A 27811-nucleotide genomic window follows, 5' to 3' on the forward strand; every position below is an offset into this window, starting at 1 on the left:
TAAAATGTATTCTGATACTGCATATCAGAATAGCATTAACTTAGCCTAGGGAGTAAAGTTACTGCAAGAGTACCTTGCAAAAAAAAGTCCACTGTATGTGATTAAGCCATCTTCCTACTTTAATTCAAATTTTAACTTGAGGAAAAAGCATCAGAATACTTAAAGTAATAACTCAAAAGTAAAATGAAGAATGTTGAGTGTATAGAAAATGTGATAAAGGCTGTATTCAACACTACAGAAATTTAAGCCACAGCACTGGTTCTACTGTCAAAAATTATGTCCAACTTTAAGTGTTGGGTTTTTGTGTGCTTATTTTGTAGTAGTTTAAGAGGGTTCTCAAAAGTGAAACTTTACACCTAACCATGGTCTCAATATTAAGCATTGCTAGCCATATGGTAAGCATTGCCATGAATAAATTGTTAGATGAACCCTGACAATTTTAATTGTGACTGATTTTTATACTATAGTAATTGGGTTTGCTGCATTAGGAGACAATTATACTAATTATAAAAAAATGTAGAACTTTTAAGTGGTGTTAAATATATGTAAGGATCAAGTGTTATCTTTTGGTGACACCCTGATGTTTTCTGATCTAAGATTATAACTTTTTCAAGTGATGTGCATATTCTGCTGCCACCAGAAGTTACTGGAAAAATTAAAGGTTTAGAATCTCCTTGATTGCAGTCCTTGTTGGATAGTCCTGTTTCTGTCTACTCAGCTAAAAGTGAATGTCACCCCAGAATGCACTTGGCCTGTCATAGCCTACTACAATTTTTTTTATCCATAACGTACTTTTCTTTGCTTGCACATTAGGGAAAATACAAACTAATATCAATGGTTTTACATACAAGGTATTCTACATGCTCCTAACGTATCTCAGGTTGTCTTGTTGCTTCATTTAGTTATTTAGTGTTTCTTTATTCTCTCTTACAGGAATTCTGTCAAGCACTTCAGCAGCCTGATGCTAAAGTTTTTAAAAATTACTTAAAGGTAAAGACTTTTTTCTTTAAATAGCTTTTCATTCCATTTGAACTTTGTCATACAATTTAGTTGCGGTAGTGACCTGAAGTAAAATTGAAATATTGAATTATTTAATAGGTTTTAGCCAGAGGGAATCTCCAAGTAGTAAAAGCAGTTATTTGGAAAGAAGGAGCAAACAACAACAAACCCACATCTGTAGAACTGTCACTTATCCTCAGCACCTTGCCATCTCCTCAATAGCTTGATGTTCTTATGGCTTATGTTTAATAGTTGAAATAGCAAAAAAAGTGATGCTGTAATTGTAGAGAATGTGTCAGAATGCTTCATTTTTGAGGGTGCGATTGTAATCGAATAGCACAAGTCACATCCTTGAACCTAGTGTGTTAACCAGTAAGTTAAACAAGAAAATGAGCTCTGTCAAACTAATTATCTTGCAGCTCAACCATTCCATGTCTTCTATTTCCTTTGTCTTAAAATGTGTTTTTTTAATAAATTTTTAACAGGTGTTCTTCCAGAGAGCAAAGCCCTAAGGAAAGTACTGGAATCTCATGTACCCTGTTTTCCATAGTCCAGAACCCTGGTTGTTAATTTATAAAAACGCTAACTCTTGTGCCATTCAGACTGGGTTTGTTTTTAAGAAATGTTGCTTTGTGCTCACATCAGTACATATTTTAGCCTCTCATAAAAAAAAAAGAAATGCAAATCCCCCACCTGTGTCTCAAACATGAAGGTATGTGACAACATGAAAAATAATCTGTATACCTACACAAACTTTTATTATGTAAAGGATGATTTAAGCTTATGCTGTAAAATGTGCAGCAATGAAATGACACTTATTTTTGAAATTAAATGTAAAAATCCCTTCAGACCATAGCAATGGTTATTAAAATGTGTACATTTTTGATACTGAGTAAAATGTTTTCATAAGACATAAAATTCATTTGTTCATGTATGGTGACATGAAAATAAAACAATCAAAGTCATTCTTGTAGATAGTCATTTCATTGAAGTTGTCTTAATGATAAAATTATATATATATACCTCCTATAAAACAGATTGGTTTAATAAATGATTTCATTTAAAAGTAGCATCTCGTTCTATCTTTTTTATGAAAAAAATAAAATTTTATCCAGTGAAATGTTAAGTCTCTTCGAATCATTTTGGTTGAATCTTTAGAAGCTACAGCATTCTTTAACCTTCTGGCTGTTACATTTCAGTAGAACCTGGCAATTTTTCTGATGCTTGGATAATAAATTGTATGGCAGCCTTGCATGTGGAGGCTGCTGTCAGAAAAAGAATTGTATTCACTGCAATATGTCAGTAGGGTCAATGGTCTATACAGAGATTTTAGTAGGGTGTTGCTAGTTCTGTCCCAAAATGTATCAGTTGGTAGCTTGTTTCTTTACCTTTTTTTTTAATTCTATGACATTACAGTTTTTGTAGCTATTTCACAGGGACAGGGGGAAGCTAGGAGTCTTCCCATGCATGGGATTTAATACTTTCCTCAGGAACTGCTGTCAATAGTAAATAGCTGACTTACCTCTAGCATAATCAGATGAGCATTTTTCTAGACTGCGGTGCTAGGTTCTTCATCCAATTTAAATGGAAAATAAATGAGGAGGTGGATCAGAAACAGCAGCCAGGAGTGAAGCGTAGTGATGTTTTGAGGCTACTTACTGCCATTCCTGCCCTCTTCACTGAGGGAAGAAAGTAGAGGGCACTTACCTTTACTGCTCTTCAGTAGGACAGTATCACTTCTATAAGATTTTTGTTCCTGATTTTTGTATGTTTAATCAAAAGTTTCCTGTTACTTGATTTGTCTTATCACAGATTAAGTGCTTGTGGTGCTTTTTATACTTCCTAGTCTCGCAGTCCTGTTTCCCTCCTTTTGCTGCCAAACCAGTGCGAGAGGTTCCCCGGGTCCAACAGCCGTTTTGTTTTCTCCTGTAGCACTAGAAGCCTTCCAGCTTTCACTTGGTGCTTTGCATATGCTGCTGTGTTCCTGCACCTCCCTGCTGCCCCTCCCCAGTGCAAGGGGCTGCTCCCCTGGCCATGGCAGCTATTGCTGAGTGTTTGCCGTCAGTCTTCTCTGTTTGGCTTGGTCTCCTTCCTCTGCAGTTATGGCAGCTTTACCATGTGGAGGGAAGAGCTTTCACTAGGCAGATTATGAAGCGAACAATAAGGTAGGGCTCTTCTGTCTTTAGCACTGTTTTTAAATTACAGTGCCATTGTAATGGAGTTGCTCTTAGTTTTCATACATTATTTAGACTTTTGCCTTCTGAAGTAAAAGTAGTATTGCTGCTTTTAGCACTGTATAAAAGCAGGAAAAAAGTCTATGCTTATTAATACTATTAGTATTATTGGCTGTGTCATTTGTCTAACAGAGCATGATTTAGCTATTATCAAATTATTACACCCTCATGAGAAAAGTCTTTAAACTGGCCACTGCCAAAAGAGACTGCTCTCCTTCCTCAGCCCCGCTCTCCCCCTGTAGCTTCCTCTGTGCCCAATCCGGTGTTCATCTAACCCAGTAAGGAGCTAGTCAGGAAGCTGAAGTAGCAGAAACACTTCCCCCTCAAAGCAAGTTGCCATCTGCGGTGGTGTCAGGTGAGGATGGGTCTAAAGCGGAGAGTGCAGAGTGTAGGAGTGAGCTGTGCGCAGCAACCATCGGCTGGGCTGTATTATTGACTTATACCCTGCCCATCCATCTGGGACCAAAAGAGTATCCTGTAGGATGAATGGTTAGGTAGTCTGGATCTTCAGAGAAACAAATTTGGTTCAGCCTGAAGAATTCAAAAAGGATTGTTCACTTCTATGCTTTATCCGTGTTGAATCAGCATAGTGTACTGTCAGGGATTATGCAGGCAGTGAACAGTAAAACAGGATCTGCGAGTTGGTTTCTATAACTTTAGATAAACATGTAAACGCTGATTCTGGCTAATAGCATGTTCTCTTTTCTGCAATTTCCTTCAGTGGTGCAGAGACCACAGGTCTGCAGCTGTTGTATCGCAGTTGTGTTATGTGGTGGGTATGCAGTGCCTAGTAACCATCTTTGCAAAGAATCAAGGTTTAGAAAGACAATTGATGAGTTTCTACATTTTTACTTTGAAGAGATGGGTTCCTTGTGCTTTTTGGTTGGTTTTTTTCTTTTTAAATCTGGACTGGAAAAGAAGTGCACTTATCTTCAAAGAGAAATCTGGTGATGCAACACGTATTCAGAGTGTGCACTAGACTCCAGGCAGTGTTTAGATGCTTTGAACATACTGTGAAAACTACTTCATTTGGGGGTAGAAGAGGAGAAGCAAGAGATAGATGAGAATACTCCACACGGGGATTAGGTTGACATTCATATGTTTTCCTTCTTCAGGCAATGGATGATCTTCTGATTTAAAGGCTGCACCAAACACAACTGCCTGCAGCTCTCCCGTATGACTTACCATTACTGTGTACCTGCATTGGTCAAAATGCCCCTGTCCAGACTGAAGATGCATAAAACATCGTCATAGTAGCAACTCTTCCTTTTGTGCACAAGCTATTTCCTTCTATAAAGTGTGTTTAAGTAGGAAACACAGCTGCAAGTCTTCAATTAAAGATACAAGGCAGCCTTTGCAGAGAGCTAGAATCTTTTATTTACAAGCTGGTGTAATTACTAAAGACAGATAAGCTTTCATGTCTGCAAGCACTTTTCCTGGTGTGAAGTAGAGGCAATGAATTTGACGCAAGCTGAGGTCAGGGACAGTTTTTCTCAGGAAATGGCTTATCAATGTAGGTAAGACATTTTAGCAGCTAGTTGCTGCCCAGAGAGGCAAGCTGCACTTTTCCCCTCTCTTGTTACTATTGGCACTTGTCCGATTCCATAACAGGACAATTTATGGTTGTCCTGGTTTCAGCTAGGATAGAGTTAATTGTCTTTCTAGTAGCTGGTACGGTGCTATGTTTTGAAGTTTTACTAATACATTGAAAAGAAGTGGAAGGAAGCAAAGTAAAAATTTCTGGAGTGAAACTGTGATGACACTTTCCTTTTTGGTGTCTGTTTTCCCTATTCTTATATTCAACATAATGTTTTCCTGTGATTCATACTGTGAAACATTTAAAGCCTAGAGAAGATTCCCCTTGCATAAGTATCACTGATTATGTTACAGATACATGCTAAAAAAATGGACAGTTTGAATCGTGTGTACCGTATGAATCAGCTTCATTTATTCAAGACCTGGGGGAAGCACACGGGCTTGTAACTGCAGTGAGAGCGGTCGGCAGACAGACCCAGGGGGAGGGTGACATTGGAGCTGAGATACTCCAGGTCTTAAATGAACAAAGTCCTGGGGAACCTGGTCCGAAGTCAGCACTGACCCTGCTTTGAGCAGGTGGTTGCCCAGAGACCTCCCGAAGCCTCATCCACCCTGAGTGAGACTATGGTATAAAATGGCCAGGTCCAAAAAGCATCAACACGCTGAGCCAACAGCTTGGTTTTGTTCAGAAGTGGGAGCAAGTACACATTCAAGATACAGTGAAAAGTTCATTGACGTTTTCCTGATTTTGAGAGGGCTTTTGCTAAAACACGTATGCACGGTCTGATGAATGTTTCTAAAGAAGACAAAGCTGACTCATGGGTATCCACCTGGTGGAAAAAAAACTGGCTCGCCAAGCTGGTTACCGAGGAGAGGGTAGCAGAAATAAGCCATGGAACTTCTGAGGAGCACTGCAGTGTTTTGAAGGATGCAAGGACAATGCCATTGTGGCGGGGAACTATTCCCTGTATAATGCAGAAGCGCCACAAAATAAAGCTCAGATGCCAACGACTATAAGCATTTACAGTAGCAGTATAAAATGTATCAAAGCCGATTTATCAGTTTCACTAAGCAGAATTTTAGAACAAGCTTAGCGCTCTGTTAACAACTGAACCAGCAGAAGTTTGGACTTGTGATAAAGCTTGAGAAAGGTATGATTATCATCTTACAATAAGCAAAGCCTGTAAGCAAAAGGTTGCTATTTTTCACATGTCAGTTCCTCAAGAGAATGGGCTTCTAAGATTTGGGAAGATGGAGATTCCAAACAGGAAATGCAGAGGATCAAAAAAAGGGTAGTCTTGGGGGGGAAATTAAAGATTTATTTTGACTATTTTTCCCACTATATGTTGCATAAATTGTACTTATAGTATATAAATTATGTTTTTTCCTTACACAAGCTATACAGACCATTTATTGGAACAGCAACGTTAGCGGACAGACAAAAAAGAGCAAGAGAGAAATCCTCAAGGAACTCTGCGTTAAGGCATTTAAGTAAAAAAATAAGCGAGGGCACGACCGGCACTTGGTGAGGTTTAAACGGGGTGAAGCCGAGACCGGTCACACGGGCCGGGGAGACGCTTCCCCGGGTGCGCCGCGGCGGGGCGGCCTCGTGGCGGGGCAGAACCGCCGCCGAAGCGGTCACGCAGCAAAGTAGAATGACCGCGGGGACGGGGACGCTGCCCCGCGCCGGCCCGAGCTCGTTCCGAGCGTCGGAGCAGCCGGAACGCCCGGCGCGACCGCCGCTCGGGGCCAGCCCGCTCCCGCTCCTGGACGCCTCGCAGGCCCTTCCCGGTTTCGCCGTCCCCTCCCTCGCCTCGGGGCCGCACCGCGCCCTGTCAGCCGGCCCTGCCCGCACCTCGCCGCCCCGCCGGGCACCTCCGGGCGGGGAAGGGCCGTGAGGCGGCGCTTGTGCCGCTCCGCCCTCCCCGGCGCCGCCGCAGGAAGCCGGAAGCGGCCGGGGCGCTGGGCCGGCAGGGCGAGAGGCGGCTCGGTGCGTGGGGTCGGGGCCGGCGGGCAAGGGCAGGGCAGGGCAGGATGGGGTGGGGGGAGGCCGAGCCGCGCCGAGGTGGGCGGCGGCGGGAGCCGTTTCCCCTCCGCGCCGCCGCCGCCGGCGGGGCGAGGTGGTTTCGGTTTCCCGGGGCGGCGGCGGGGCCTTCCCGGCAGCTGCCGAGAAGCGTCGCGGGCGGCGGCGGCGGCGGCGGAGGAGCCTCCCCTGAGGCGATGGCGGGCCCGGCCACCGCCCGGGGGAGGGGACGAGGCGGCGGCGGCCGGCCTGCGGCCTCGGCGGCGTGCCTGGGGCTCGTCCCTGCCCCGAGCTCGCCGAGTTCTGTCCCCGAGCACGTCGGCAGGTCGCAGTTGGTGCGACCCGTCAGAACTGCGATTGTAACGGGAAGGGGGGGGGGGGGGTAAGCCAGCGTTTAGTAGCGGTCTGTCCACAGCTTTCCTCAGGCGGCGGCGTCGCCTTCGCGGGTGTGGGAGTTGCTAAACTTTCTACCTCGGGCAGGCTGTCCTGTTGCCGAGCGGAGCTCCAGCGCTCTGCCCGCCCTGCCCCACCTTCCCGGGCGTGGGACTGCGTCGCCGGGGCCAGCCCGGGGCCTCTGCGGCCCGGCGGGAGCCGCCGGCCCGGGCCGGGGCCGAGGCCGAGGCAGAGTCCTCTTCCCCCGAGGCGGGCTGGAAGCGCCGAGAGCAGCGCCGGAGCCAGGCTTGTCGCGGGCCTCCGGGGGCCTGCGGGGCTTCGCCTGGGTTCAGGCAGCAGCTTGTGCGGCCCAGGGCAGGGCGTTTCGGTAACGGGACGGTCGGTGTTGGGCTGGAGGCTCCCGGAGGGAGGTTGGCTGAAGAACGCGGGGGTAGGAAGGAGGAACTTCGGGGGGAGAAACTTCCTTCCTAGGCGTTAAGAGAGGGCGTGCAGAAAGTATAAAACCCTCATGTTTACCAGACCGCGTGACGCTAACGTAACCTTTGTTCGGAACCCCGGCACCTTGCCTGTCAGCTTTGGTGGCATATGGAATCTTGCCCGTAGACTGGAAGAGCCTTCACTTCATCATCTGTCCCTGCTTGCCTGGTGAGCTTCTATACTGCAGCTGTTAACAGGGGAAGTACCTGCTTTCTGTGCTTGTCCCGCCTGCCGGAGGTAACAGCAGACTATTTCGTATTAATTAGAAGCAGTTGGTACTCCTGCTTCAAAGTATTGGGAGTTTAAAAAAAAAAACAACAATCGCATTAGCAAATGCAGTCTTTTTCCCTTACAATTCCCCCTGCTGACAAATAAAGAAGTAGTAGCATCGCCAGAAACAGAAAAATACTCAAAAAAGAACCCCAAACCCCAAAAGCAGCCCCTAGCCCTTGAAATGCTAATGAGTCATGGGGGACAATCAGCCTGCTGGTGGGCGAGATACATTTAGATGTATGTGAGGAACTTCTGACTCCTGGTCATTAAGTCTGATACTACATGAGTGTGATGTGAAGAAAGTTAAGCATTAAATCTAGTGACAGGACCAGTTTTACAGTTAGAGGGTTTTTGGTTGGTTTTTTTCAATATGAAACTCTTAGTGAATAGGTTGAGGAAGATAATGGAAGATATGAAAAGAAAAATGGACGTGCCGAGTGTTTAGCAAAGATGAGTTCTGAATCAGTCTAAGAAAAGAAAGCTGTTAAATCAAAGGAGGTCTAAATATAAGTTATTAAGTTATTGAATCAAATTATTATAATTTGAACATTAAAACTAAACGTGAATGAGACTTTATGCCTTAAAAGTGAAGACTCTGCCAAAATAGACTTTGTTATTGTTATAAAAATACTATTTTGATAAAAAAAGTGGAATAGTGCAACATTGACTTTGGTTTGGCACTGGATATGTACCCTGGGATTCACACTGGCATAATTGTATCTGTAGTTTTGCAAGTGGAAGAAATGAGACCTTGAGAACTCGTTAGTGACTTGCTAGGTTTTTTTTTAAATCCATTGAATGATATCCAAGCTCATCTGTCGCTTTTTGTTTTGTTTTCACCCATTGACCTTCAAGCAAATTTAATTAGGAATTGTGAAGGAAGAGAGTTGATCTCATATATAAGCTACCTCACCTTTATCACTTTGGGCAACATAATAATTCAGTCTCTAATAGGCTGCTAAAATTTTTAGTATTTGAACAGATGTCAGTGAAGAAACTTTGTGTTTACTTGATCCTTCTGCACACTTTCTGTCTGCTTAGAAAGGATTCGTTATGTTTCTGCGTCTTGATATGAATCTAATGAATGTTGCTTTGAAATACATGACAAAATACATGTTTGTTGGTAATGTGCCAGCTGGCTTGTTACAAACAGGGTTTTAATTATGAGGAATTTTTTAATTTGGAGATTTTAAAAATGGTTTACAGAGTGGGCTGTGCAATATTTCCTTGCAGACCTCTTCCTTACCTTCTATGTCTGCATCATAGGTAGCTCTTTGGTATCTACAGTAATTGCCAGCTGGGAGAAGTTATCTTATTCTACTACTGTAAATTGCATCGTCAGAGTTAACTGAGAATTGTAAGGGTTTGGGGAGTGGTGGGCAGTTTTTTTGGTTCGAATTTGAGATTAAAAACCTTTCTTCCCTTCTCTAGGCATTAAGAACTTTATCTAGATTTTTAAAAATGGTGTTGCTGCATGGCTTTGAATTTAGTTTAGAGTAATGTCAGGTCTTTGCGTTGGGTTATTGAGTTCTGTATGCTACATGTCATTGCCCAGGTGTTTTGGGACAGCTTTGCAAGAAACTCCACATCTTACGTGAGCGCACAGCAAAATGAAAGTGTGAAATCTGCAGTCGCTATGGATAGAGGAATGCATTCAAAGTCACGAGCAAATGTGGGGGTCTCTGTGGCATGGTGTGGGTCGGATCAGGAGCAGTGCAAAGGCGGGTGCCGGAGCGGGACGGGCGAAGGGTGCTGGGGTGGCCAGCGCACGGTGCAGGCTGTCGGTCTCTGCTGGTGTCATCCTCTCTGCCAGGGAGCTCTCGCAAAGTGCGAGCCACCTTCTCATCATAGACATCCACGGGAAATTCTGTCATACCTCTTCCTCTGGGAGTTACAGGAAAGGCTTTTTTGTTTTGTTTGAGGATCCGTTAGCTGTTTCTTGCCAGTTAACAGGGGCAGATGCAGGGTCCCCTGCCAGGCTGTGAGGAAAGGCGGCTGCTGCTGCAGGACCTTCCCCTGGTCCGGTTGCCGTTTTGATCTCAAGATGCTTTAGATCTAGGAAGCTATGTCTTTGATCTTAGAGCCTTTCGCTAGATTTAATGGCAAAATCACTGCTTTAATTAAACCAAAAAGGTAAGGGTATTCACCTGCAGCTCCTGCTGTTCCTGCAAGGGGAGAAATCTGGTAGTTCTAATGTTTTTTTAATTGTTTTAATTTAATCTAACTTTTTTTCCTCTTTCTTTTGGATCTGTCAAGACCTGAGTATCTGACAGTTTATGTTTCAGGGAGGGTGGCGAAGCTAGGCTGTCTGTCTATAAATGATGTAACGTACCAAATGTGGAATTTTAGAAATGAGAGAAATGTCCCTTAATTTTTTCCTGTAGTAATTGGTGGTTGAAGAAAGTAGCTGAAAATACTTGTCTTAATTGTGACTTTTATCTAGCTTATGTAAAAATTGCTTTTTGTAAGTAGTTAGTTGAGTTCCTTTACAGTTGTACTGAAGTGCAGCTTCCAGAGCCAAAGAGATCTAAAAGGTCCGTATACGTATCTGCCATTATCTCTGATGCCTGTTCTTTGGCGTATATACCAAATAATGGAATTTGATTGCAGGTCTTACTTATTTTCAAAAGACCTTGTGCACGTGTTTTTTACTCTTTCTTGTAGTTTTTGTTACTATATCATTTAAACACCTGTATACATCAGAAAAGGGATTATAAAGCTTTCACTTTTCCAGTTGTATTTTCCAACAAAGTTTGGGGAGTAAAGACCTCAAATGCAGAGAGGTGGTGTGTCTATGGCATTAGTTTTGATTGTTGAGCTTTTTTCTTTGTTTCACCTCTTATTCCTCTGCTTGGTTGTTCTTAATTATTTCTGTGCGTCTTTGGAGTTGTGGTTGGGTTGTGTTGGTTTTTTTCTTTCTAATTAAAGTAAGTCCTGTTCATGTATTTTACTAAATTATAATCAATATATTTAACTTTTTGTTTTTAAGGTGAAAAAGAAAACTGTCTCATCAAAGAGCAAAGATGCAGAGCACTTCGAATTACCTCTGGCTGTTGTCTGACATTCTAGGGCAGGGAGCTACTGCAAATGTTTTCCGGGGACGACATAAGGTTTGTGAGGAATTACTAATCTGAGCAACATCTAAAATTGAAATTTTTTTCATATGTGAGTAGCGTCATGAAATCAACGAAAAACAGTTCAAGACTTAGGCCTAAAGCAAATATATCTTTGTAACTATTCGTACTTAGTTTTTAATTTTTAATAAACATCCATTCAGTTAGAGTTCTATACAGTTATTTCTGAGGATTTGTTTTCAATATTGTATTATTTGTCCTTGTAAAATGTTAACCATTATTAATTCTTCATTCTTCCACTCTTCAGTTTTATGGAAAAAATACTCCTTGCTTAAGAATTTAAATAGGAATAAAAGTCTTATCAGTTTTTATTACATGATATGTTATTTTCATCTTTGCTAAGTTCTCTTTTCGTAGTTTTTCCCTGTTCTTTTAAAACCCATTTTTATGATTTTGTACCATAAGTGAAATGTTCTTAACATATTATCATATTGGATGAAGTTGCTGTTAGTCTTTGTCCATAAGTCAATGCTTCCTACATGTATAGGACACCGTCTTCTTGGTGACATGCGTTGAGTAATCAGTACAAAATAGTACATCTTTGAGCAGTTTTGCTATGTAAATGATATGCTAATGTGTATGTCGTAACCTGAGTGAGGGGTTAAAATGACCTTACATGTGTAGGTCATTCTATTCCTATGAATTTCACGGTATGTCTCACAAAATGAAGACAAGCCTAGTTGTGAAAGTGATGTTCCCTTATGGTAATGACAGTCTGTGTGAAATCAATATGAAGTTATATATAAGCTACAGTGTTTTCTGTATTCCACATTTAACTGTGAAGCAACGCTAAGCAGTAATTCAGCAGTTAATGTGCTTTTCTGGGTGAGTGAATTTCAACACGGAATGATTCCTCTGTAAAGCTTATGGTTTCATGGTTGCACCTCTCATCACCTTCGCTAGTCTGAGCGCATGACCTGCAGCTCGTTGTCAATGGGAGAAAACTTTTACCCAGGCAGCAGTAGTGCATGTAAGTGTGCTGTACAGCACACCTAGTCTAAGCACAGGAAGGCTTTGTCCATAGACAGTCCGTCACGCACAAGACTGCTAGTGCAAGCGTATTCGTAGAGTGGGCGCAGGGAGGTACTTTGCCCTCAGAGGGACAGGAGTTGCACTCTCAGCTGGTGCTGTGGGTGCCTGAGCATTTTGGGGCTTGGTCCCGCTTGAGAACTTAAGTCTCTGATTAAGCTCACGACTGCTCCTGTCGCTTATTATGTGGGTTTGAATTGCTTCAGGATTTTGCATGAGTGGTATGTCGTACTCGACGGTGCCGCCTTTGACAAAACAAGTACTACTTTTATCAGTATCAACAGAACAATAAAGAAAAAGAGAGCAACGTTCAGCTTCCAAAAAGTCATCTCTTAACTTAAGCCAGCCAAGGTTCTCAACTGTAGTATCTGCGTGTCTCTTACTGATTTGTGCAAGTGGCTTACCTCTTGCTGAAAAATTATTTTTCAGCTATGTTTATGGGTCCTTCTTAAATGTGTAGCCTTTCTTATGCTAACTGTTCTTTTTTTAAAAGCACTTAAATTTTCATGGGCTAATGTTGCATTTCCATTCTGCTAGTCTGTGTGCTTCTAGTCTATATTAAACTAAACCAATATATACTTAATATTTTTAGTAGAATCTTAATTTCCACTTTAACACAAAATACTATTTTGAACTATTTCTAATCTGGGTATGCTTGTATGCATAACAGATCTTAAAATGCTTGGATAATGGGTATGTGTGCATTTACAGTCTTATGCTTCTGTTTGATTAGCAATTTGTTTGTTTTGAACAGAAAACTGGGGATTTATATGCTGTCAAAGTATTTAACAGTATAAGTTTCCTTCGTCCTGTGGATGTTCAGATGCGAGAGTTTGAAGTATTGAAGAAACTAAATCATAAGAACATTGTCAAATTGTTTGCCATCGAAGAAGAGGTAATGAATTGTTGTACTTGTGATCTGAGGTGCATGGTAGTAACCACAGTAACTGTCTTTTTGCTTTATCCTTAACTATAGAGGATAAAGTTATATTTTTAAAGAACAGTAACATGTACTCTGACCCAATCACTAGCATTTTTTGTTTTTCTTTCTTTTTTGTTATTGTTGAAAGAATATGCTCGCTTTTGGTGGTTAGGCACAGGTTATGATTCTTCAAAGCCATCCTGAGAAGCCACTGTCCTAAGCTTTATCCTGAATTAGAATTTCTAAGCTATCTACCTCTATGAGTATTTAATACATACTGATAGTTGGAGCTGTTACAGTAATCCTGACAACTTTATGCTTTTGCTTTGCAACCAACTAAAATAATGACATAGGACATGTAGAACTGTATGTTTATATGAACTGCAGTAGTTGTGCTGAAACTAAGACTGATCAGTTTAAATGACCCAGATGCTGAGATTAGTAAAGAGGAAAGAAGGACAATTGCTGCTTTCTGCTCTTCTGTGCTGTAGTTTCTCATTTGTCCACCTATCAATACTGCTGTCAACCCTCTAAGTACCTAGAATTTGAGGCTTTCTTAATTCCCCCTCCCCCCTCCAAGTTAGAATACATAAAACAGTATAAAAAATCACCTGCGCTTCTTTTGAAGATGATCACCAGAATGGGATTTATGATCTAGCTACAGAACTACTTTTTTTTTTTTTTTAAAGTAAGATCCTGTGGTTCTATGTAATTTCTGACATTGTTTTCACAATGCTCACAGACTTATCTTTTTTATTTTTTTCCAGACAACAACTAGACACAAAGTACTAGTTATGGAATTTTGTCCATGTGGGAGTTTGTATACAGTTTTAGAGGAGCCGTCTAATGCCTTTGGTTTGCCAGAGTCTGAGTTCCTAATTGTGTTGAGAGATGTGGGTATGTAGACTTTGCTCTTTAGTCTAATTCATTGACTGAAACGAACTCATACTTGTTCTGTTTATTGTGAAACAGCAAGAGATGAGGAATTTGAATGACTGTCAACTAATCGAACAAATTAATATGGTCATAAGTAGTCACACCTTTTATTTATGTCTATGTTGGTATAGATAGCTGCATTAAGAAGCCATTTCTGTTTAAAGCTGTAATTCCTATAATTCTTTTTTGTTTGTTTGTTTCAAGATTATTTGTCACATGTTGGACTGATTCCTAGTGATAATTAATCTCAGAAGAGTAAATCAGAAAAATAATGAGGTTTATCTGTGTCTGGCTGTTATAATATTATTCTCCATTACTTTATGGGAAAAATCTTGCTGAGAGCAAGAAATACTGTAATTTAGCTGTTTGAAAGAAAAAAAACACAAAAATGCTTAGAATATCCTCTGGTCCTGGTCTTAATCGACTGTCCCTTCTTATTCACATTTCCCAGTGAGAAAGTAAACACATATGTCTTCCTAGCCTCAGTTACAATTCAGTGCTTGTGCAGTCTGTGTCAAGTTGTATACATAAATTCTGTTGGTTTTGTTCTTTTTTCTTTGAAGTGGCTGGGATGAATCATCTCCGGGAGAATGGAATAGTGCACCGTGACATCAAACCAGGCAATATAATGCGTGTTATAGGTGAAGATGGTCAGTCTGTTTACAAACTTACAGACTTCGGTGCTGCAAGAGAACTTGAAGATGATGAACAATTTGTTTCTCTCTATGGCACAGAAGAGTATTTAGTAAGCCCATATGATTTCACTTTCTGTTGAAGAAGTGTTTGAAGTCCAGGGCCCTTTGTGATGAGAGTTGAATAGGTGACAGTCAGACTGTGGAAATTAGTATTTAAACCTTTGTATTATAATTGTTTTTATAACTTTCCACCCTTTTCACCTTGGGTCATGCCAGTTGTTCTGCTGATCACAGTAGCCTTTAAATAATTTCCAGGTCTAACTTCCACTGTTGCCTTGCGTGAAAGAAAGAACAACAGTATTTTAGTTATGAATGTCTGCCTTTATCTCTGTAGGTGTTTTTCAGTTTGTATTTGAGCTACTTGGATGATGCTAGGTGTAGTTAAGATTCCCTTGATATCTTAGCTAACAAAAGAGAGGCAGGCAGGGAAGCATCAATACAAGCATCTTAGGCATAATTCTCTTCCTCCCACATTTTCCCACATGTAGTATTGTAACTGATGTCTCTGCTATGGATCTTTTTCCAATTTGGTTTCTGTTGTTTCAAAATCATCTGGAGGAATACTGTCTTTCTCTTCTTCTTCAGTGGTGTTTTATTCTAGTAGTCAATCTTTAGCTAAATTTTAAAGTATTTTTTGCAAACCTTTAATAAAAGTGGCTATCATACCTATGGACACTTTTGTGATACTCTGTCAGAATAACTTAAGCAAATTCTATGATGAAGCTAACTTTGCCTTTTGATTAAAATGCTGGAAGTTTAGAATGGCAAATTATTTTGCTGTGAAATGACAGATCGGGTTTTTGTTCTTTATGTTGTACATAAAGCAATTCTAACTTCTTTTTTCTGCTTTTTTTTCTTTTTAGCATCCTGATATGTATGAGCGAGCAGTTTTGAGGAAAGAACATCAGAAAAAGTACGGAGCAACAGTTGATCTATGGAGCATAGGGGTGACCTTTTACCATGCTGCAACAGGGAGTTTGCCTTTCCGACCTTTTGAAGGACCTCGTAGAAACAAGGAAGTGATGTAGGTAATTTAGAAGGAGAATTTTATCTGTTTATAAATTAAGTCAGTCCATGAAATGCTTTTTAACAAGAAATCCTACGCACACATAGTAAACATTAAAATAGTAAAAATATTTAAGGAAAAACATTCTTTAACTTTGTTGTGGTTTAACTCCAGTAGGCAGCTGAGCACCACACAGCTGTTTGCTCACTCCCCCGCAGTGGGATGGGGAAGAGAATTGGAAGGGTAAAAGTGTGAAAACTCGTGGGCTGAGATAAAGACAGTTTAATAAGTAAAAAAAAAAAAAAAAAGCCGCAACAAAAAAACCCTACCCCTAAACCCAAAGGAAAACAAAATCAAGAAAAACAAGTGATGCAAAAAACCCCAGTTGCTCACCACCAGCCAGCTGATGCCCAGTCAGTCCCTGACCAACTGCCACCCTGGCAAATTTCACCCCCACAGCTTTTATTGCTGAGCATGATGTCATATGGTATGGAATATCCCTTGGGGTCAGCTGTCCTGGCCGTGTCCCCTTCCAGCTTCTTTCCTGCCCCCAGCCTACCTACTGGCGGGGCAGTGTGAGAAGTAGAAAAGGCCTTGGCGCTGTGTAAGCACTGCTCAGCAATGGCTAAAACATCCTTGTGTTACCAACACTGTTTTGGTCACAAATCTGAAACACAGCACCATATGAGCTACTATGAAGAAAATTAATTCTATTCCAGCCAAAACCAGTACAAACGTTCTGCTTCACTGAGGATTTTACTGTGTGGCAGCTGAAGACCTGAATTAAGCATCAGAGCTCCCCCAAAATACTGATGGTTTTCCACACATCTTTCCTTCACCATGGCACTAGGCTGGTCTGTTGCAGTGTTTTGTATGTAACTTGGATGTTCAGGCGAAATTATGTTATTCTGAAATAGGTTTTCAGTGCTGCAAATTTTTGTTGTCCTTTAAATGATTGTCTTCCCAGGCAGTCTTGAAATGCATGCACTACCCATGAGACTGACATTTTTTGAGGAGCATAGTTGTGGACTGTGGCTGAAGGTAACAGGAGTAGCTCCTGAATGGGAAACAGAAGTTGTGTCTATGACATGCTGGTTGGAATTGATTTCTGTTTCATCTTAGTCTAGTTCTATTTTGTTGTTGTTCTTTGTGTTGCATTTAAAAAATAAAGCAAGGTGGTAATTGGGAACTTTAATAGGCCAGTAACATTTATGTTCTGGTACTCCTTGCAAAGCTGACTGCAATTTTCTTAGTTTAAGGAACTGCCCATCCTGTGGTTACCCCACAGACATTCTTGTTGTATCTGTTTGAGAGATAAGCAAGGAACTTACGTTTTGTATGTAGCTCATCCTCCAAAAAGAGAAAGCACAACTGAAATTTTCTGTTGCAAAAAGACTATTGCTCCTGATTCATTTAATGAGAAATACTAGCCTGTTCAGTACAAAGTTAGACAATGTCAAATTGTATCCAAATTGCTAGATGTTTCCAACTTAATTTCTCAGAGCCCACATCCTGTTCCTTCTTTATCCCCAAGTGACTTTGTGGTGGCTAAATGTCATCTTTTGCCATGGAACATGCTACAAGTTAGTCATGTAATGCCTAAATTGAACTGCTTGGGAAATCTGACTTTAATTAACACTTGTGAAAAAACTTCAGCTTCCTTCAGTGATGCCTGAAATCTCTCCTAAATTTTTCCCAAACCTGAGGTGGACAAAGTTGCTTCTCCAACATGGCCCGAAGTGTTTCCTTTTCATTGTTTACAATTTTAGCACCACTCTCTGTCAGCTTGTAAGTGAAGCTTCCTAATTATTGCACCACCTACAAATTTAGGCCAACCTGTTTAGATTTATATTATTGATACCCCTTTGAGGATTAGTTGCTAGACCTGTGTATGTATAGGAGGTAGTAGTTGAAGTCTCTATTATATTTATAATGTATCACAGGTATAAAATAATCACTGGAAAGCCTTCTGGTGCTATTTCTGGAATACAGAAAGCAGAAAATGGACCAATTGAATGGAGTTGGGAGATGCCTGTTTCTTGTAGTCTTTCAAAGTAAGTTCAAACTTCTCACAAAATGTTTCAATGCTACCTGATTGTGCTTTTCCAGTTGTTCTCTCACTATTGGGTCTTTGGAACAGAGATCTGACTGTTGCAGTTGTTTTCTTTGAATTCTTCAGTAGATTGGTACATTCTACTATTAAGTTATCAAGTATTTTTTCTTCCCATCTGTCCAAATAGTTTTATGACTGCTAATGTACAAATGAGCACCTGGGATTCTGAAGCAGTATGAGCAGAAGAAAGATTACTACTATATTTTCTCCACCCTTAGGAAAGAGTATGAAGATTTAATAAAATTTGAATTGACAGCCACCCTTTCTTGCAAGAATGTGACTTCAGACATTACAAAGATTAGGCAGTAGGAAGGAAATAATAAGAAAAGACAGTTCAGACACTTGCATTTTTGCCAGAAGAAAATTCACATCAGCTCATTTTAACATATTCTCATAGTATCTATTAAATTTTTTTATTATCATATTTTTTGCTTCATATGTCGTAATAATCAGTAGGAAGAGCCATGGAAGATCTAATCTCAATATGATCTTAAAAACACCTTCCGTAACCCATTTACCTATTTATCTTCCTGTGACTTCTTCAGTACTTTAAAGTTAATACTCTTTCATGGTAAAGGGAGAAAAATTGTTCTGTGAATGGACTCTAGAAACAAATTTTTCTGAAAGCCAAATATGTAGATCCATAAAGGGTGTAGAGTGAAAGTCTGGTTTATATCAATTCATTAGTTTATAGTATGCAGAGCTTGCAATTTATATATATTTTTCATGATACTGCTCAGTTGTTTCCTCTGCTTATTCCATATAATTGAAGTGCTTGAAATAATAAAGGAAGAGATTTTTTCATTAAACATCTGTTTACAGTAATATTTTCAAGTAGCATTTAAACAGTATTTACTGTTATATGTTTAGTACTAAAGTGAGTTTGAGCACAACATCCACTGACCCCTAACGTGGCCATCAGCGTGCTTGTAAGCCACTGAAGCTTGCTTCAAAATGTTACCAGTTTTACCACTGGATTCAGGTTTGATGTGTACGTAATGTTAAAACGTTGAAGAAGTTGTTCATGATAACACAGGAGTAGGATCTATAAAGTTCCTTGCAATTCAGATTATCAAAGTAGAAATACAAGAAATTTAAGCTGCCTTTTGTCCTAGAATAGTAATGACTGTAAGGCAATAGTTGCATATTTTTCTTTGCAGCAGTTGAGCTGTATGCATGGAGTACTTATTTAGCCATCTCAATCAGGATGAATTCTGTTAGCATTGACAATTTAAATAATGAGTCTTTGCTAACCCAGCTGGTTTTGATTGAAAGCAGCATAGTGTGCTCACACAAGCAGCTCAGCCAGCAAACCATAAATGGCAGTAGCTTCCTTCCAAGTGATAAATTGTGGTAAGTGTGTGGGTGACCTGGGTAAAAGACTACTGCCCAGCAGTGGTAGAAGGTGACCTTAACTCTACAATGTAGACTTTTTAAAATGCATGCCGTTTTTCCAATGCCCATGAAATTTGTCAAATACCAAGGCAAAAATATTTTGGTAGTTGAGCCTAAATAGGAAAGAGATAAAGTATGTGTATTAATGAAAAATAATGGGCATTACCCTTGAATGTTTTGTTGTTCGGGGCGGGGGGGGGGGGGGGGGGGGGGGAATAAAGCATTGGAATGTTCTTCAATGTATAATAGATTTGCATTCATGAGACAAGTCAAATGAAATATTGCAATTGGTTACAAGGTGAAAAGATCCAAATAGATCCAAGTCATCTTATCTCTTCCTGGCGTCCTCTAGGGGTCTGCAAGTACTGCTCACACCTGTCCTTGCAAATATTCTTGAAGCAGACCAGGAAAAGTGCTGGGGGTTTGACCAGTTCTTTGCAGAGACAAGTGACGTACTGCACCGAATAATAATCCACATCTTTTCACTACAGCAGATGACCTTGCACAAAGTTTATATTCACAGTTATAATACGTAAGTGTTCTCTCTGTTTTCATTACTTTGCTGTTATTCAGGCAAACGGTACTGTGACCTCAGATCACCAGTGTTACAAATACAAATTTGGTAGCCTTTCCTTGGCGGTTTATCTGGGGAAGTGAAAGTTTGTAATTCTCCTGTGTAGTCACAGTGCATAGAAGCATGTTGACCAAAAATAAAATCATTGAAGGTCAAATCAACTGATCTTAAACTAGGTCTTAATCAGTGACAGAACACAAACTTAATCCTTGACATGTTACATCATGTCTGTGTTCATAATGGGTACCAACTCATCCCACATTTGTATATGTTTCTTATTTACAAAGTAGTTTTCCAGAGACTGTGTTCCGCTCTTGCTTTTCTTATCTTGTCCTGAAGAATACAAAATGTGCACATCATCTGTGTCTGACGTAAAACTCTCTCGGGTTCTGAAGTTGTAATTGGTACAATTTAGGATCCAGAGTTATATGGAGTTCACTTTATGGTCATTAAGTGCTGATGTTAAAAGCTGTAAAGTCTGGTTTACAGTTTGATACAAAAATAAGTGCCTTCTCTCTGCCTTATTACAGATAATACAGAGCATCTGTTGTTCTCTAATATGCAAACAGTTATTTCATCAAATGTGTAAATACAGTTCCGGCCTTTTCCAATTTTTCTTTTCTCTTCCTTCATTTGTACTTTGAGAGAGCCCAAATACTATTTTTGCAGCAAAATCTTGCTTGTAGCTCAAACTTCTATTTGTACTTCATTTTTTGAATTTTATTTTATTATTTACCTGATTATTTATATACTAGCTGTAGTATTAAGAAGTGACAGTGTACTAGTGCTATACAGGAGGCAAACTGTCCCTTCCTGTTAGTGTGCTTAAGGTTTTTTCTTCTTTGTGGGAGGTTTTGTTTGTTTGGTGGTTGGGGGTTTTGAGGGGGGTAGAGGGGAAAGTTTGTTATAAATTCTTATGCCTTGTATCCATTGATTGCTGGAAATAAAATACCAAAGTGTCTTTGGTCTTCCTTATTACTGCTGTTTTAGGAGATAATCTGACTGTCTGTTAGTTTACAGGCTGAATTTAAGGTGTGTGCATTTTGACCTGTAAAACACCAGACTTTTCTCTTGGGGAGACCATCCATCTCCTTTGAAGAAATGGGTGTCCCTGAGAAAACCGAAGTATGCTTCCTTCCTCTCATCTGGTGTTGCTTGTTTTTACTGACTTTCAGACTTCAGGCCAAAGCAAGTTTTGTTTACACAGACATGCTTTGGTGGAAAATCAGAGGTAGAAAGGGAAGTTTGATATTTTGCAGGAAATAGCATTTAGTTTTGTAACAGAGCAACCCGAAGCCTTAGGCAGTGTGCTGCCTTTTGTTCTGCTTCTAAGTCAAATGCTTTATGTGTAAACAAGTTCTTAATTAATCAGAAGTAAAAGGGATTTTTATGCAAGTAATACAAAATCTGAATTGTTGAAGTATTGTAGTGAGTCTTAACTACTACTGAATATATTGTTTGTATTATAGAGCTGCTATATTTCATGAGTTGGTCTACAAACAGACAAAAATACCATCTCAGAGTCAAGAACTGGTATATGAAGGTCGGCGTTTAATACTAGAGGCTGGCAGATTGGCACAGCACTTCCCCAGAACAACTGAGGAGAATCCTATCTTTGTAGTAAGCAGGGAAGCTGTGAACATTGTTGGATTAATCTATGAAGAAGGTATATAGAAGTAATTTCCCCTTTCTTATAGTTATCTTTTGTAAATAGTTTGGGTTATTTAATTATCCTTTTATGTCTGTTATGTCTTAGAAATAGTGTTTGAAAATTTTCTCTATTGATACTTGAAGTTCTAAGTATGCAGTCCATTTTTTTTTTTCCAAAAATGCTGAGTATCCAGCATATTTTTACAGAAACAGTAGCTGCTTGTAATGTTCCTATGCTGTGAACACGAGCAAATGCTCTGAACTTGCGCATTTGTGTGTTAAGATGTAGTGGTACATATGGGGTTCTGAAATTTTTTGAAGCATGGCACTTTTAACAAGTAGAAAGGAACATTATAGACTGTAATTCAAAGCTGGTTCTTTTGTTCCTTTACTCACTAAGTGGAAATTCAAGTTTTACTTTTTTTTTTATTTGTCATGAATGTGGTTAGCCTTTCAGTTAACAGAGGAGGTCTTAACAACTTACCTTTGCTTAGAAGATAAGGTAATGCCATAACAGAAAAGAAAAAAAAAAAAAGAAATTAGGTTTTTGCATTTCCATTTATCATTGAAAGGCTTATAGAGGGCCCTATGCCAGAGCCGTTTTTATAAGAGATGAGCTGGAGGACATGCCTCCAGTTGAGAGGTCAGTAGTGCTTTTGTCGGTATGTGCTACGTACTGACTGCTTGGGCAGCTGGCGCTCACACAGAGGTGCTGAAGAGTGTGGGTAGGTGAGCTGTTTGTGGAAGGATCAACAGGGCCTTTATATTGTACCAGAGCTTTCTGAAGGAGTCAATGAGCATGAGAACAAAGGAGATTCAGCTAATAGAGGCTACCCTAGGTTTTAAAAAACTATTTGGTGAAGTCCTGCCCGTAAAAGTCTCAATGAAACTAAGCAGCCATGGGATAAGAGGGAACAGTCTCCCATGTGGACAAGCATAGGGCTGAAGAACAGAAATAAATGGTTGGCTTTCTCAATGAAGAGGGATCATTGGTGAAGACCTGCATGAAGTCTGTGCTGTGCAGCATGTTCAAAAGTGACTCAGGAAAAGGAAGGGAAGGACAGTTGGCTGAAGATACCAAGTTATTTAAAGCATTTAAGACAAAGGCTGGTTTTGAAGGTGTGCATGAGAACGACATGATATTAAAAGGCTTGGCAGTAACAGATTAGATGAAAGTTCATGTAGATACATGTAAAAACCGTGTACAAGGTGGGGAGGGGAAACAGTCTGAACTTTTAAAGTCTCTTATGGAAAGTAAGAAAATACAGATGTTTGGTTTATGTTTCAGTTTTGCTTCCTAAAGTACATCAACGTTATGATTTGGATGGGGATGCCAGTATGGCTAAAGTGAGTAATTATGCTTTTAATTTGTATACCTGTCTCAGATAATGATACTGAAATGAAAGCTACTTGATTTTCAGATGAATAATATTAATGAATCTATTTTTAATATGCTAGTGAGGATTCTGATTGGCAGAAACGTATTTGTTAACAAGGGCTCCAAAAGTATATTAAAGCCATACTTTGTATACAAAATATGTTTGTATATTTTTTAAAAGAGCAAACTCAAAAAACTAGCCTTCTAAAGTCCATGTGTTTTGTTACTGCATAATTCGGTGATGGCGGGGAAGGCACCTGCCACTTTGGAGTCCTGAAGTTAGCTAAAAGATTCATAACATCCCCTGTGATGGTGCAAAACTTAATGTAAGAAAAGTAACTTTCATCTTTCTCTCAATAGAGAGAAGTCTCTAGGAGACTGCAAAAGAGTAGAATTTCTCTTGCCTCTCTTGCAAATTTTCAGAATCTGAGAGACAAGTAGAGAATGTTTCATTTTTTTGGTAATTTTTCTAAAATTACTGAATGTATGCATTGCCATGCTTTGACTTTGTGACCACCATTTATACTCTGCCTATAAAATACTGCCTGCTGAGGAGCCTTGTATTCAGGCATGGTAGCCCTGAAAGTGCATGTAACTTTGAACACCAGAAGTCTTTAAAATGAATAAACAGAAAGTCATCAGCTGATATTAATTATTTAAAATATTGGAAGTTATAACTTCTGAAAATTTGTTCACAATCCTAAATAATGCAGCAACTTGTAAGTGGAATTAGGTGAATGAAGAGAGTCCATAGCCTTAGAATTTAAAAATGTGTTGTTTTTTACAAGTTTCTTCTAATGTATGTGTTTAAACTACTAAACTACTGAAGAAATGTACTTGTGACTTTCCAGAAATTAAAGTAAATCCTGAGAGTAAGTGGTGTCATTTTTGTTTATAAGAGACTTATTTTCATCTCTAACAGATATTTCAGCATAACTGGAAAAAACTCACTACCATGTTTAGCTCTGCCTCCATAATGAGTGTTTGGTTATCTCCCAACTAAAGTTTGGGTAAAGTGATGCATTTTAAACTACCATCTTCATGTTGCTCTTTCTTTTATTAATCTGTGTTGTTTTGTTGTGATTAATTGACTTGAAACAATTGTTAAGAGAATGCCAGATTAGTACTAATGTTGTTTGGTTTTTTCCATCAGGCAGTGACGGGTATTGTATGTTATGCTTGTAGAGTTGCCAGTTCTTTGCTACTTTACCAGGAGCTGATGCGAAAAGGAATACGATGGCTGATGTAAGCAATTGATTGAATTTCATTGCACTTTTTTTTTTTTAGATATACCTTGATTATCAATATGTAATTCTGTGATCTCCCAGTACCTTGGGAGGTTTTCTTTACCCCTTGAATATGAATAGGCTTTCTGAATATTTTCCTTCTTTCTTTTCTGACAATAAGGTTTAGGTATTTACAATTTCACTTTCTTCTGTGGATAATTTACGTCTAACATGCAGGTACAATTGAGCAGCTTGCACAGGATAGTATTATATGAGGATTATACTAATGCATCTCTAACTGAAAGCAATTTTTACTGGCAGTTATTACTGTGGGTATATTATTGTATTACTGATTGCTGGTAAGATGGCAGTTGAATACTTTATTGTTATAGACAAATGCTTCACTTTTTCAGTGAAATAATCAAGGATGATTACAATGAAATGGTTCATAAAAAGACAGAGGTGGTCATCAGACTGGATTTCTGCAGCAGAAACATTGAGAAAGCTGAGAAAATGTGAGTAGAAGCACTACACTGAATGCATTGATTTTTCACCATCATCTTTAATGACAGCAGTATTTTAAGTTATTTTATTTACAGGGTCTTTGCTTATAAAAATTAAAGCTGAATCAGCATGGTTTTGTTGATGGCAGTGACTTAAGCAGATTTAGTAATATGCTTTACTCAAATTAGAGTGTTAATTTTGCTGCTTAACCTAGTGGGAACAAGTAATTACTGTTGAGTAGTAATTGTATGTGTTCTTTTTCTCCGTTCTGACTCGGCTCGTTTGCTGTTGTTGACTTTAGAAGCTATAGTAAAGCCCGGACAAAGAATTGAGTAGCTTTCCTTTCACTAGTGCTTTAGTTATTTTGTCACTGAGTTTGCTTGTGTGTGTTTATTAAGGATGTCTTTAAATACTGCCCCATTCACAGCTGTAGCATTTCCTGCATGGAAGGAATTTTAATGTTGAAATATGACATTGAGCAGCTGAAACCCCCTCCCACCCCCCACCAAGAACCAAAGGTGCATTAGGATATCACTAGATCACAGTGCATGCACATAGGGATGCCAAAAGTACATTGCACAGGAAATTCTACTTCTGACATATTTTAAGTGCCTGACTATTAAGTTGTTTTTTTTCTATTTTGATTAATTCAAATGGCAGAGGTCTGTATCACAGAATCTCACTGTTGCCCATATGGATCCATTTAGATCTATACAGTAGAAAGTTTTTTGAAGTGCTTTCTTTAAAACTGGCATTTATAATAAGGAGCAACTAAAGAACTGTTGTCTTTTAGCATAGGAGACTTCCAAGTTTCAAAGACTGCAAAAGACGCTTATTTCTTTTGTCTTCCTTTCCAAAGAAGCAAGTGTTTTCCGGTGGTCAGACTCTTCTGCCCTACCTCTTTCAGTCAAGAGCTGTCTGTAGAAGATGGGATTGCACCATTGAATTCTCCCTCCCAAGTTTCATTTTTTCTCTCTCCCGATCTTTGTTTCATTTCTGAGTCTCACTCAATGTCCAATTCTCAGTTATATTCTTTTCCACTTCTAAGGTGTCCTTGCAGGGCTTTGTTCAGTCTTTCCACAAACTAGCATTAGCTCCCTCTTTAAGGTGTGTTATTCTTACACAGTCTGATACAAGCTTTAAACCCCAGCTCTTCATAGCATTCTCCTATGGGTAGTTGTTTTCCTGTTCAACCTACTGCCAGTCTCCCCCAAATGCTGTCTTGGTCATAGGATTCTCCAAATTTGCTTCCAGTGCAGATGCCCACAAGATCATAGAATCATAGAACCATTTAGGTTGAAAAAGACCTTCAAGATCGAGTCCAGCCATCAACCATGCCCACTAAACCATGTTATGGAGTACCCCGTCTACACACTTTTTGAATACCTCCAGGGATGGTGACTCAACCACTTCCCTGGGCAGCCTATTCCAATGTGTGACAACCCTCTCGGTAAAGAAGTTTTTCCTAATATCCAACCTAAACCTCCTCTGCCGCAACTTGAGGCCATTTGCTCTCGTCCTATCTCCAGCCACCTGACAGAAGAGACCAGCACCCACCTCAGTACAACCCCCCTTCAGCTAGTTGTAGAGAGCGATAAGGTCTCCCCTCAGCCTCCTTTTCTCCAGACTAAACAGCCCCAGTTCCCTCAGCTGTTCCTCATAAGACTTGTGCTCCAGGCCCCTCACCAGCTTGGTTGCCCTTCTCTGGACACACTCCAGCACCTCAAGGTCTTTCCTGTAGTGAGGGGCCCAAAACTGAACACAGGACTCGAGGTGCGGCCTCACCAGTGCCGAGTACAGGGGAACAATCACCTCCCTCCTCCTGCTGGCCACACTGTTTCTGGTACAGGCCAGGATGCTGTTGGCCTTCTTGGCCACCTGGGCACACTGCTGGGTCATATTCAGCTGGCTGTCAACCAGCACCCCCAGGTCTTTCTCTGCCAGGCAGCTTTCCAGCCACTCTTCCCCAAGGCTGTAGCGCTGTGTGGGGTTGCTGTGACCGAAGTGCAGGACCCGGCACTTGGCCTTATTGAACTTCAAACGATTGGCCTCAGCCCATCGATCCAGCCTGTCCAGACCTCTTTGTAGAGCCTCCCTACCCTCGAGCAGGTCGACCCTGCCTCCCAACTTGGTGTGGTCTGCAAACTTGCTGAGGGTACACTCAATCCCCTCATCCAAATCATCAATAAAGATATTAAAGAGAACGGGGCCAAACACCAAGCCCTGGGGAACACCACTTGTGACCCACTGCCAACTGGATTTCGCCCCATTCACCACAACCCTCTGGGCTCGGCCATCCAGCCAGTGTTTCACCCAGTGAAGAGTGCACCCATCCAGGCCACGAGACGCCAGTTTCTCAAGGAGTATGCCATGAGAGACAGTGTCAAAGGCCTTGCTGAAGTCAAGGAAGATAACATCCACAGCCTTTCCCTCATCCACTAGACAGGTGACGTGGTCATAGAAGGAGATCAGGTTGGTCAAGCAGGACCTGCCTCTCATAAACCCATGCTGACTGGGCCTGATCCCCTTCTTATCCTGGACTTGCCACGTGAGTGCTCTCAAGACAAACCGTTCCATAATCTTCCCCAGTACCGAGGTCAGGCTGACAGGCCTGTAGTTCCCTGGATTCCCCCCTCCGACCCTTCTTATAAATGGGAGTCACATTGGCAAGCCTCCAGTCCTCTGGGACCTCCCCTGTTGACCAGGAACACTGACAGATGATAAGAGAGTGGCTTGGCAAGGACCTCTGCCAGTTCCCTCAGTACTCTTGGATGGATCCCATCGGGTCCCAGAGATTTGTGAGTGTCCAGATGGCGTAGTAGGTCCCTAACTATTTCCTCCTGGATTAAGGGGGGTATGTTCTGCTGTTCATCCTTACCTTCCAGCTCGAGGGGTGGAGTACCCTGGGGATAACTGGTCTCCCTATTAAAGACTGAGGCAAAGGAGGCATTAAGTACCTTGGCCTTTTCCTCATCTCTGGTTGCTATGTTCCCTTCTGTATCCATTAAAGGAAAGATATTCTCCTTGGGATTCTTTTTACTGTTAACATATTTGTAAAAAACATTTTTTGTTGTCCCTTACAATAGTGGCCAGATTTAGTTCTTGCTGAGCTTTTGCCTTTCTAATTTTCTCTCTGTATGATCTAACAAGATCCCTGTACTCCTCCCAAGTTGCCCACCCTTTCCTCCAGAGATGATAAATTCTCCTTTTTTTCTTGACTCCTAGCAAAAGCTCCCTGTTCAGCCAGGCCGGTCGTTTTCCTCGGCAATTCGACTTGCAGCACATGGGAATAGCCTGGTCCTGAGACATTAAGA

At 40.6% G+C, this 27811-nt stretch overlaps 2 protein-coding genes across 10 annotated transcripts in view; both read left to right on the top strand.

Moving 5' to 3' along the window:
• Window positions 1–1964, top strand: part of XPOT (exportin for tRNA) — a 29286-nt gene extending 27322 nt beyond the window's left edge. For all 3 annotated transcript variants that reach the window (XM_049792200.1, XM_049792198.1, XM_049792201.1), the window contains 2 exons: window positions 934–990; window positions 1485–1964. In XM_049792200.1, coding sequence (XP_049648157.1) covers window positions 934–990; window positions 1485–1511 — 84 coding nt within the window. In that variant the 3' untranslated portion in view covers window positions 1512–1964. The remainder of the gene's footprint in view (window positions 1–933; window positions 991–1484) is intronic.
• Window positions 1965–6689: 4725 nt separating this feature from the next.
• TBK1 (TANK binding kinase 1) overlaps window positions 6690–27811 on the top strand; it is a 34933-nt gene continuing 13811 nt past the window's right edge. The window contains exons 1-13 of one of the 7 annotated variants that reach the window (XM_049791985.1): window positions 6696–6759; window positions 7705–10469; window positions 10925–11045; window positions 12853–12993; window positions 13788–13917; window positions 14520–14701; window positions 15515–15675; window positions 17601–17711; window positions 19518–19697; window positions 21209–21405; window positions 22678–22736; window positions 23921–24012; window positions 24407–24508. In XM_049791985.1, coding sequence (XP_049647942.1) covers window positions 10959–11045; window positions 12853–12993; window positions 13788–13917; window positions 14520–14701; window positions 15515–15675; window positions 17601–17711; window positions 19518–19697; window positions 21209–21405; window positions 22678–22736; window positions 23921–24012; window positions 24407–24508 — 1442 coding nt within the window. In that variant the 5' untranslated portion in view covers window positions 6696–6759; window positions 7705–10469; window positions 10925–10958. Of the gene's footprint in view, window positions 6760–7059; window positions 10470–10924; window positions 11046–12852; window positions 12994–13787; window positions 13918–14519; window positions 14702–15514; window positions 15676–17600; window positions 17712–19517; window positions 19698–21208; window positions 21406–22677; window positions 22737–23920; window positions 24013–24406; window positions 24509–27811 lie in introns of those variants that run through there. The other 6 variants (XM_049791990.1, XM_049791986.1, XR_007504607.1 and 3 more) reach the window with 6 other exon arrangements.

The sequence above is a fragment of the Accipiter gentilis genome, chromosome 34, assembly GCF_929443795.1.
Source record: "Accipiter gentilis chromosome 34, bAccGen1.1, whole genome shotgun sequence".
Classification (NCBI taxonomy): domain Eukaryota; kingdom Metazoa; phylum Chordata; class Aves; order Accipitriformes; family Accipitridae; genus Astur; species Astur gentilis.